Source organism: Syngnathus scovelli, chromosome 9, assembly GCF_024217435.2.
Source record: "Syngnathus scovelli strain Florida chromosome 9, RoL_Ssco_1.2, whole genome shotgun sequence".
In the NCBI taxonomy this organism is placed as follows: Eukaryota; Metazoa; Chordata; class Actinopteri; order Syngnathiformes; family Syngnathidae; genus Syngnathus; species Syngnathus scovelli.
The window spans coordinates 7169411-7181420 of NC_090855.1; the positions used below are offsets into that span (position 1 = coordinate 7169411).

The 12010-nt window shown below is 38.1% G+C and overlaps 1 protein-coding gene and 1 long non-coding RNA gene across 3 annotated transcripts in view; one reads left to right on the forward strand and one right to left on the reverse strand.

Moving 5' to 3' along the window:
* grik2 (glutamate receptor, ionotropic, kainate 2) overlaps positions 1-12010 on the forward strand; it is a 92809-nt gene that overhangs the window by 49399 nt on the left and 31400 nt on the right. For both annotated transcript variants that reach the window (XM_049729899.1, XM_049729900.1), the window contains exons 8-10: positions 7838-7981; positions 8876-8983; positions 11040-11153. In XM_049729899.1, the coding sequence (XP_049585856.1) occupies positions 7838-7981; positions 8876-8983; positions 11040-11153 (366 nt within the window). The remainder of the gene's footprint in view (positions 1-7837; positions 7982-8875; positions 8984-11039; positions 11154-12010) is intronic.
* The window catches only part of LOC125974943 (uncharacterized), an 84651-nt gene that overhangs the window by 9029 nt on the left and 63612 nt on the right, over positions 1-12010 (reverse strand). The window lies entirely within an intron of this gene.

Sequence of the window (12010 nt, forward strand, 5' to 3'; positions counted from 1 at the left end):
CGAACGTGAAGGAGCAATGGCTGAGGAGAAAAGACAAAATGTATAAAAGTTGGTTAAGAGCAAAATGGGTAACATAAGCAGACCAAAAACAGGAGACGGTCAGCTGCAAATTAAATTGTACGAAATAAGAACAGCAATGACATTACATCCATGGGTAAAAACTGAAAATGACAACCATTTAACATGGAATTGAATCTTTTGGTTTCCTGGGTTCATCATGGTACTGAAAAGATCACTATGCTTTCCTTTTGTTTCATAAATACCCCTCAAACCACTTTCCCAAAATATTAACACAAATTGTATTCGTCCTCCTTCACAGAATACAGCTTTATTTCCAAACAAACAGGGCATCTGGGACAATATTGCAAAGCCAGCAGGTGACTGGTTAGAGGTGGGGCAGGCGGAGGAGGGTGGTAGGAGCAATCGACCAGCTATGCTTCTCTGTAGATGCAGTGATTGACCACAATGAACTAACCAGGAAGTACTATCAACACAAGTTTGTTTTCCCTAACGCAAGAAATTCTAGAAAAATAATGTATGAGCTTTACCCTCATAATAAATAGGACTTTGATACAATACCAGCTGTTGAACAGACACATAATGTATGCACAACGAAGACAGGAGGCCGGTTAATAATGTAGCAGGGAACTGTGAACTGACACTAATTTTGGATGAGGTATAGCTTTGGCTTGCTTTTTGAATGTTTGACAAACATAGGTTGAAAGTCAATTAAAGGTCTGATTTCCTCTACGAAGAAGGTGAAAGTCATATCCTCCCCGCTTGTCGAGCTACAATTCCATTTGCCACAAATGATTACTTATTATCTCTGGACCCCAAGGCTAATTGTTTTTCTGTCTAGCTCAGCCTGTATTCTGCCGAGCTGATGGTGGCAAAAATTAGCTGCCCTATCAGCTCCTTATGCTTTCGATCCCGTCGTTCAAACAGCCTCATCAGTATCACTGCATGACAGAATATTGGAATGCAGATATTTAAGTCATTATGGTACATACAAACTCCCTTGAACATATTGAAACCGTGATGTCAATTTCTGTAGTTTTGCTGTACACTGATAACGTTTCAGGCTAGGAAATTGAGAATGCACTGCATTATTGGTGAATAGAATTTTTAACTAGTTATTTTGGGTTCATATTTATATACACACGTTCACATACATTCATTCATTACGATAAAGGGCATTTAGCTACACTGGCATCTCAAGAAGCGGTGCCACTTTCATGACCAAATATAAGGTCACCTCAAATTCTAATTTCTACATATAAAATGGACATCCCTCCAAAACAGAAACAGCATACCCAATACATTTTCAATTAAGGCAATATGTATATTAATTCTAGGATGACCGGCAGCATGTTCTTCAATTTCTAAATGTCACAGTCATGGTTGCAGTTAGGCAGTGGGCACTTGTCAGTAGGTTTCTCTGTATTCTCTTGAGACTGTTCAAGTGATGCATCACACAAGTTTAATCGTTTTATTTGTTTAGGGATCACATCCTTATTGTCTGTGTCTGTGCACAGTACTTCTGCAAAAGCCAAAAAACAGTCTTTTATATTTCCGAGTCTGAGAAAACTGTTTTTGGCCTGTGCCAAAATCCATGTTCTCTAAAGATGCCCCTGTTAAATGCTTGGCAGTGGAAGTTGTTGGATAAGATTTTTCTTTTCCCAGAGTGAAGAAGTGAGTTGTGTTATTTTCTTCTTTCCGAGTTCACTGCCTGGTGGATAACCTCCATTGAACTTTGATTGTGTAGAAAAAAAAAAACCTTAACTGAAAAATGCATAGTGAGCATGTGTGCATATATATACATACATATATATATATATATATATATATATATATATATATATATATATATATATATATATATATATATATATATATATATATATACATATATATATAAATCTATAAAACAACTGCAGATGCATGCATGAGATGCCATTTATTTAGTTCTTCGTTCTGTCCTCTGCTCACTGATGAAACGACACATCAACCATTTTTATCATTGGCTGTGAAGTGAAAGCAGCCAGGTGCATAAAACAAGCCCTTTTACAGACACATGGGAACATTTCTCAAAACATACACACTTGCAGAAGCCCTTGTAGTCACACAGCTCCGTAATATAACTGGCAAAAATAGAAGGTGTACAACACTAAAAATGTCACATACTGTATCACTACTTTCCTTCTTGATGAAATGCTGACATTGCAGAATACCAAAAACAGGGCTTTTTATGGAAAGCAGTAAGGCGTTTTAGTTCATAAAATATGTCCAGAGGGAGTACTTTGAACTACAGTCGGCCTACATGAAAAATACACATGCCGTCAAATTAATTTTGTGACTAATCTTTTAAGTATATAAGACTAATGACCATGGACGCCCCATTACCTTTTATTATATGGATATTTTATTATAATAAAATCTCAATTCGGATGATAAAACTGTCATTTAAATGGTTAAAAAGCAACCAAAAAAAATCAGCAACATTTGGTGGTTTTGACTAAGTCTCAAGTTATTGGTTTTAATAGTGTTTGTGCATTTCAAGAGGGCCAATATGACAGGAGCACTTGGGTTAAGTGTGCTATCCCACATCTGACGAACTGCCAAAGAACATGACACTAATCTGACATCTCTGCCGAACTTGCTTTCATGAATAATGTCTTTTGCTTGGACTGGTTGCTTGTAATTGGTTGTTTTCTCTTTTCTATGGCTCATCTTGAATATCCGCATCATCTTGTCTTTTGTATCTGGATTTCTGTGAAGTATCTCAATACAACGCTCATATCAACATTGTTGTTAATGGCTTGTAGCTTTCCTCAAGCTGTCATTTGTGTTACTCTCATCGGCAACAGCAGTCATCTTCAGGTCTCATTTCCTGGCGTCATTTTAGGGACATATACACTGATGGGATGTGGAGAGCGACATATTGTCATTACAAAGGAAAGCCAGCCACATTGTAATGATTCAATTTTACACAGTCAATTCCCTCGCCTTTTGAGGCACATTACAGTCACACAAGGCTGCAGCATGGATGGTGAAAGGTCTTTTTTTTTTTCCCTTTAATGCCAAGGTTCGGGTCTTTCTTTTTTACTTCAAATTATGTATGAAAAACCAAATCAATGTTGATTCTGTAAATGGCTTTTTACATCTATGGAAGGTCACTGGAGCTAAGTGTGAAATGTGGTTGCTGGGCAAAAACAGTTGGTTTCCATGATAGAAATACCATAAACCCATCTGCACTCTCTGTCACGGAGACAGTAACACAAATAAACAAAAGCCTAAAGGCATTCGGTCGTCTGCGTTTCTATCGGACAGTCTGTTCGTTTGTTATCACTGCCAAAAAGATTCTTTATTGCTTGTCTGCCTCTGAACAATTGATTTTAAATTTCAACTCTTTTAGTGAGATGTTTTATAAAGGTGGGAATCAGGCCAATGAAAATTTAATTGGCAAGATGTTGACATCATAACTGATAGTTTCCCTAGCCAAAACACAGACTCTATTTAATATAACGTACCAGCATACATGATTTTTGTTTGTTTGTTTGTTTGTTTGTTTGTTTGTTTTTAGTTTGTGACACAATGAGAAATCGGCAAGTTTCCAAGCACAAACATGGAAAATTCATGAATAACAAAGTGCAAATATGCATAGGGTTCAATTGGCTTTCCTTTTGAGAATTGATTGTCATAATTGACATAGCACGAGATGAAAGTCAACGAACCTAGATATTTTTTTTAAGGGTTACTTTCAAAAGAAGTTGGAAGTTTAGTTAAAAATATGATACATGGTAAACTGCATATGACAAGATTTTAAAGGTCACACTTAGAAACAAAAACTGAAAATATTTCAAAACCGTAATGTGCTACAAAATTTTAGAACTATGTTGAGAGATGCATAAAGCCATCGCTGATTAAAATTTGCCACTGACCTTAACCCATTCAAATTCTAAAGCTCTTTGACCATTTTTGCTCATTCCACTCATGAACTGAACATTAAGAGAACTTGTGAACTTCATCTAGATCTTTTTTTTCAACACCACAGGGATGACATGACCGCACACAAGAACCCTCCCCACACACACACTGACATGCACATTTGAAGCACCATCTACTACAACTAATACATTCACTAGCATGCTTAAAAAGGCAAGCATAATAATTTCCCTACCATTTTCATCATGAAGTGCTAGAGTGAAGTGTCTGGCCTTAAACTCCAGACTAGCACTGATGCTGAAATTTTGTGAGGGGTGAGAAGAGAAACTGAACTTTGGTGGATGATAATGAGATGGGAGTGGGAAGGTATCCACACTGAGGCTGGCTGGTGAAAGCAAATTTTAATCAGAGAGGCTGGTCGCAACAGCAGTGTGGCCCCCAAGGGCTCTGGGCATCACATCACATTATAACCTAGCCCAAATAGAGGCGCCAAAATGGTTGGGCCTGAAATAACAGATAACCCTGCCAAATCACATTATCTTCCAACCCGCTGCTGTCTTAATCTGCCTCATCCTCCCGCACTGATGAAGCTAATGGAGGGAATAAGTGACATGCTCTTTCTTTGCTCTCTCGCTGTCACTCTTGTCACTTTGATCGTGGTGTTGCTGTCGTTTTATCTCGCATGTTATTTTCAGATGTGATTGTTACGTGTCAATATAAATAGATATATGGAAATATTACTGGCAGCTATTAAGGTAATAGTGCTGCTTGTTTTATTCAGTAAATGCTAAATGATCTTTCTGTATAGATTTTAATATTCATTTATGTACATTTAATTTTGTGGTTCTATTAAACAACACAGAATTCTGTCATTACTTCTGATAGTGATATACAATGTCTTATTCCTACATTTTTTTTCTAACCAGTCTTGGTCGGCCTACTGGTTTAGATTCCTGGATGATCTTTGGGGTTATTACTTTTTTAATGTGAAATTCATACGCCTGGCCAGACAGAGGCATTGAGGGTTGACATTAGAGTGTGATTCAAATCCTCCCAATATCCAACAACTTCACCCAGTCATTGAAGAGTTGACCAATGTTCCACAGGCCAGTGAAGAATAAAGCACGTTCATAAGGAATTGCAAACAGCCTTCCACGAGGCAGGTGATCTACTAAAATTAGAGAACAAGATCGCTGTTCAGCTGGATCGTACATGTCTGTGTGTGGTCCGTATCAAGGCTTGCATTGGGTATGAAAATCAGGATAAACCGGTTTCTGAGAAAACCTGAGATATCTAAAAAACACAGTCCTAAGCGTCAGTAGCACACAGTACAAATCATGGTAAAATGCTTCGTACCTAGAAACTACTACGAAATGTGTGCTCTCACAGTCTTCCTTGACAGAATATGTGCTGGACACATAATTTATGTACATACAGTATCGGTTTTGTAACTTGTGAGCTGAGTGCACTGCTGAGAATAGCAAGAATAGCTGGTGGCAGTGACTGACCTAGTCATGAGTAAGACCTCAGTCCGATCCCAAAAGACTACAAAATAGGCTCAGCCTTTAATCTCTCCAAGCAGCAGACAGGAGTTGCCTTGGCATTGAGGGAGGGAAGTCACTGGGCTTGCTTTGTTGAGTGGTTCTAGTGATAAACCTTTCTCCTAATGTAGACTCTCACATACACAGTCCACAGTCATTGACTTTTTCTTTTTCCCTATGTGCAGTCTCATCTCTCAAGGTGGTTATGTTCTGATCAAAGGAGTCACAGTTGCGTGACAGCAGCTTTTTGCAGGAACAGCAGAGCTTGTCACAACCTTTCACCTACTTCAGAATCAACCATAAAATACCACTTCAACACTTTTAATCCATCTGAACACAATTGACTTTGGTACTTACAGTACGTTGAAATGTAGATATAATTGAAAGTCAATTAACTGTTGGTTTCTTTTGAATTATATCTTGTTATATTGTGTTGTTTTCGTTGTCCTGCCTGTCCTTACAGAGTTGATTAGTTGTTTCTATATAAAAAATGTGATGTTAGATTCTTAAATGGGTCGCCAAGAGTTAGCAAGATGCTTTTCCTAGAAATCACTTTGCAAATAGTCACTTAGTTTAGAAAGCTTTGAATTTTCAGGTGAGGCGCATTGCACTGTTTTCGTCATAATTATAATACATCTAACTTCATGGATTCTTTTTTTTTTGTCAAAATAAATAATACATGTAATAGACAAAAAGGATAGCAGTGCTCTTATCAGGTAATACAAGGAAAAAGCGGCTTTTAACGCATTTAGCTTTAATTTAATTCAGGAGTGACATAATTGGTTTTAATGAGATGTTTATAGAGTGAAGTGTTAGTGTTGCTAAATCATTACTGAGACTGCCTGACGGGTTCTCGTGATGCTCGCACCGGGGACAAGCAGTGAGGCACACAGTCTTACTGCCAGAACTCCTCCAGCAGGACTCAATTTCACTTTCAGACAATGCTTGACACTGCTGAATACATTTGGCCGCCTGTTGTAATAAAATGAGCTTGTTCGATCATGCGCATTCTGGTGTGTGATACAGAGTAATCTGAGATATATTGCCAAAATTATTCACTTACATGTCTTTACATTACATTCATTGTGTTTTTTTTTTTTTTGAAAAATAGCACTGCTGTGTCACATTTTTGCCCGTTTAAAAATGTGTCTGGGAATCCACAGAAATCAATTTTGCTCATCCTGTATCCCGGCATTGTGTCACTACCATCCTGTTTTGTCCACAGTGGCTTCTAACAGGGTGTAAATGTAAAGACAAAAGTAGGTACCAAAATCTGATTAATCATCTTGAAAGAATTTTCACATCCTTCCTTTCTTCCGAAACAAGTACAAAAAATGTATATTGCGAGCAAAGATGCCAAACGCAGTTGGACATAGTGAAATTGTTTCTCGTACATTATAATTGTAATACCCATCATCAGTCTCACTTCTCTGTTCCTCTTAAACTGCAATCAAATGTTATGTTATTCAAATGCTCACAATTTATTATCGTCTGCAGTGACGCAGTGGACTTCCCACAACATGTGTTATTTGCAGCAAACAGGCACCTTCAGCTGCACCCATGTAATGATTGAACAAGTGATTTATTTCATTGTATTCCCCTGGCGGGTCGGTCAGTGTTTTCCATAACACCCGAGGACATTATTTCTATACAACAACCATTGCAAAATGTTCAGACTGCTTTTCAATCAAGCGAAACAAACATAAGTGGAACAAAGGCGTTTGGATTGATAATTAACTTGAGGGTTGGTTGATTTAATACCTTACTGTGTATAGTTTAGCTGTTTTCTATGAGGGGTCGTGAGGGACATAATTCTGAATTACCATTCACACACACCATAGGAAAAAATCACAAGTGAAAGCATTTTACTTGTGTGTGAGAGAGCATTTCAGTTGTGTGTGTGTGAGAACACAACATTTTATTTGTGTGTATAAAAGCAGTTCTCTTGTGTGGGAGGTTTTAACTATGATGTGTGAATGTGTTTTGTTTCATATGTGTGTGTGAATAGTAATTCTGAATTATGTCTATAATAATTATGTCTGAATAATTAGTATGTCTGAATAATCTATAATGGGGGCATCATGTTTCCTTTGCTCATGTATTGGCTTAGTTCAATTGTTTATTATTTTAGAATACTGGTTGCCTTTTAGACCGATAAATTATTCTAATTTTTTCTTCAAAAACATAGTATAGGCATCAATACAGTCGTATAGCCATTTGTACATGTAATTTCTAGTCAGTGACACTGGTCTACCTATTCGTTAATTTTTTCTTTTTTCTTTTGACTGATTTCATCTGCCAATCCACGCCGATTTCATGTTAATGATGGTCAATTTCTTCTCCTCTTGCAGACAGAGGCTGCCCTAATGTACGATGCTGTGCACGTGGTGGCCGTAGCTGTGCAACAGTCACAGCAGATCACTGTCAGCTCATTACAGTGTAACCGACATAAGCCTTGGCGCTTTGGGAACCGCTTCATGGTCCTCATCAAAGAGGTAGGTGTTTCTTCATCTGCTCCCTGTTCTCTCGTACATGCTTTTAGGAAAGCAGGTGGAGACTGAATTTGAATGAGGTTGAGGCAGAAAGTAATAGTGTATCAGACGATGAATGAATGCTATCACTGTACATTTATCACATTTTCAATAAGTGTATCCCAGTGGCACAGAGGGAGAAAACAATCTTGAGTTTTTTTCATCTTAATCAGAAATCAGAAAAGTATAACAGAACAAATGAAAATTGTGAGAACTCACCAGTGTTAGTTTTGCAATGAGGCTAAACCTTGAATTCTGTGTGAAAAGCTGATTATTATGCAATATACTTTATTTTTTATATTTTTTATACATATTATCATTATTAATATTCACACAACTGTCCACAAATTCAGAAGCGCAAGCGCGATAGATGTCTATGTGTGCATCTGGCCCAATTATTTGAGAGCCAGAGCAAGATGACAAGAATGACTAGTGGGTGCAATTCTGTGGATGATGCAGTTTCACAAACACCTGCATGTTGCGAGAAGTGAACATGTGTTCAGCTTACCAGACAAGCACTTAAAAGTGCATTGAAGTACATTCAGGTTTCATTTTCTGCTTTCCCTGGCAAATTTTATGCATGGCACATGAATAACAACTTAATGTTGAGCATTAACCCATCCTTGATCATGGGGAAAATGCATTGTCTTGTGAAATAAATTTAATTTTTTCCATGTATCCCCTATACTTGAAACAGGCCATATTATAGCGAACTGGGTACATACTTAGTATATCCTCAAGGATGACATGATTGGCATGTCTCTGTTTCCCCACAGACACATACAATATTTCACTAGCACATTAAAGCTTGATGTCATATCTAATGTTCTGTCTTGTTTTATTTAATTTTGTCTTTAGGCCCACTGGGATGGCCTGACTGGGAGAATAACTTTCAACCGGACCAATGGCTTGAGGACAGACTTCGACCTTGATGTTATCAGTCTGAAGGAGGAGGGGCTAGAGAAGGTTATGTCCCTCTCGTTTTATGTGCACATTCATATATCGGACGGGTAAATGATCAGTAAGCAGAGCTTCATGTTAATGCACAAAATTTGACAACTTAGAAACAGTCTGGAGAACTTGGTATAAACTGGGAGTTGAAAAAAAAACAAAAAACAGAATGCACAAACGAATACTCCCTCCCTGTTGCAGGGAGATACGGGATGAAACTACGCCTCAATGACAGCAATTAATTGTAAATGAAAATAAATTTGAGGCCGCTATCCAGGAATAATGTCAGGCTAAGACAGAATGCACAGTGAGCAAGAGCAAAGTTAACAATAATTTTTCAGTTCATTTTCAGTTTTTCAAGTTCTCAAAAGCAAAACACAGAACAATTAATGACTTTCTACATAAATGTGGAGATTAATTACGATGTCCACTGAGAGGATCAGGTTGAGTTAGTCCCTAGAATTATCTAACTTATTATTCTATTTATTAAGATCCTGACTATCAACAGACCGCGCGCTAACATATTATAATAATATATACGAATGAAACTAAAATAAAAATAAAAACCTAACATTTCAGCATCCACAGTGCCATCAGTGCTCGACCTCCGGCCCGTGTGCGCATGCACCTCTATGAATAATTTAGTCCATTATTAAAACCCCCTTCAGAAGCCCTCCAGCCTCATGAAGTCTGAATTAAAGAGTTGATTTGCAATTACAAAGCCTATCTCGAGTCAGTCAAATACGAAGAGCCCTGAGGGAATTATGGCGGATGTGAGCTGGAGTATTTGTCATGATGCCATTGGCACATTGGTTGGACACCACATGGGGCTAGTGATGAGAGAAAATTCTGTTTTCCAGAAAGGGCATTGTAGACCTTAAGATATGTTTCACAGCTGCACAAGTCTTTTTTTCTCATTTTATCTTTATCATTCTAACCTTTTTCCTTGAACACCCACCCAAAAGACCGTGAGGCCAATTTAGCTCCAACAAATCTTTAATGTTGCTCCCTGTGGAACGCTATATGTCAGTGTGACATACCGTCAACTGCACCCCCCGGCTTCAACAAATTTTCAAATTTGTAACTCTTTTAAGGTGTTTCCACACTACTCTAAGCACAGCACAGACCGGCATCGAACAACCCATTCGTTATGTATATGCTTGGGAGCAAGGGGCGATGGCATATGCCAAGGATGGTGGAGCGCGGATGGGTGCTTGCCCTCGCAAATGGAAAAAGGAATGAAAACAGCATGAAAGACAGAGTGAAGGAAACACTTATTAATGTGGCTGTTCTCATGAATTGAGATATAGAAAACAAGACGGAGGTCGTATGGTGATATGGGAGCTCTTCACTACTTTGGATGTACCATTTTTTTACTGGTAGATATGTGTGATTTTAGCATTTTAAAATCAAATATGGCATATCAAACAGGGTGTCAAACTGCTCCCAGTTGCCAGATGTACTCCTCAAATCAGTTTTAATGGAGCAGTAGGTCACGAATGAGTCTAATCTCCCCTGAGATCCTACCATGTCACGAGGATCAGATGTACCCATACCATTCTTTTATGGTAGCTGCTGCTCATCATTTTAGATTTTGTTGTTGTTGAAGAAACGCTGACAAACATATTGAGATGTTGCATCCTACCTTTTGATCCAAACCAGCCGAATAAGGCACAAGGATAAAAAAAAGTAATAATAATAAAATAAAAAAAACTTCTTGTTCGGTCACTTAGCAACCAGGCCAAATTTTGTAGGGCTCCGCAGGGCCCAACCACGTCACCCTGCGGTGGCTGCCACGCAAACTAAGTGGAGTGAATGCATGAATCTTTGGAAAAAAGAAAAGTGAATCTTTTTAAAAATTAAAACTCAATAACCTACCGACATGCACTTGAATTTTAAATTTTTGCGTTATACAGTCACTGTGTAATTTAAACAACACACAAACCAAGAGAATTTTATCATTTATGTGTGTGCTCCTTTGCTTCCCTTACAGTTGTGAAGTTCTTAATGTAAAGTTTTACACAACCAGACCCAGATAATGAATGAATGAATGGCTTTCTATATTTTTTAGATTGGCACATGGGACCCTCCAAGTGGCCTGAACATGACGGACAACCAGAGAGGGAAGACAACTAACGTGTCAGATTCTTTATCCAACCGATCCCTTGTCATTTCAACTATACTGGTAAATGAATGTTGTGCTTTTTCTCTATTATGATCAGGGCTGGTCCTTGCTGATGTGGTGCCCTCGTGAGATTTTATAATGACCCCCCCTTTGGTCAAGTCGAGGGTGGGTAGACTGGTAGGAGGCGAGCCTGCCATGTGTCAGTGAAGTGAATGTCTTCGTTTTGTCATCCAAGCAGACGCTATAGTCGGTTTTCAGTTTTATAAGAGAGCATTTGATGAGTTCACTGACAGCTGACGCAAGGATTTAGGTTGTTTGTCAGCTAGCAATAGCAAATGCCATTCAGATGGGAGTCATAGCACTTGTGCTTTTCTTATATTTGAGGACAGGCTTACTTGCATATTTTGCAAGTGACCATGCTACTGGCCACATTTTTGTCAAATATTCCCATGCACTTGAGGAAGCGTTTGGCCCACTAATTTCAGCAAGTCATAAATAAATGTCATAAATAACGAAACACGATTGGCAATTTTTCAGCTTGAAGGTAAAATTGTCATTGTGCAGTGATAAAGTCGACATGAATTTGTTGGTTCAACCCTTCATTGGTCGCTTTGGAATAAGGAAAAACTTCCCACCTATGACATTTTAACAACATGGAAATGTAAATCTAAACCTTTCAGTCAGTCATGATGAGACATTTACCCATTCTATTCCTGTTTTCATCCATTACATTAGAGTCTAGGGACAGAGCATGCATATTTTTGAAAAATCAATTAGCCTACTGTCTCTCCTTAAACCTAAGCACGGTTGGGATTCTAGTACTAATAATAATTACCCAAATTAATCTTCAAATTCATCTTTGTCACTCTCCTGTTTTTGGGTAAGTCAACCTCATCCTTTTCCTCCAAAACCATTTT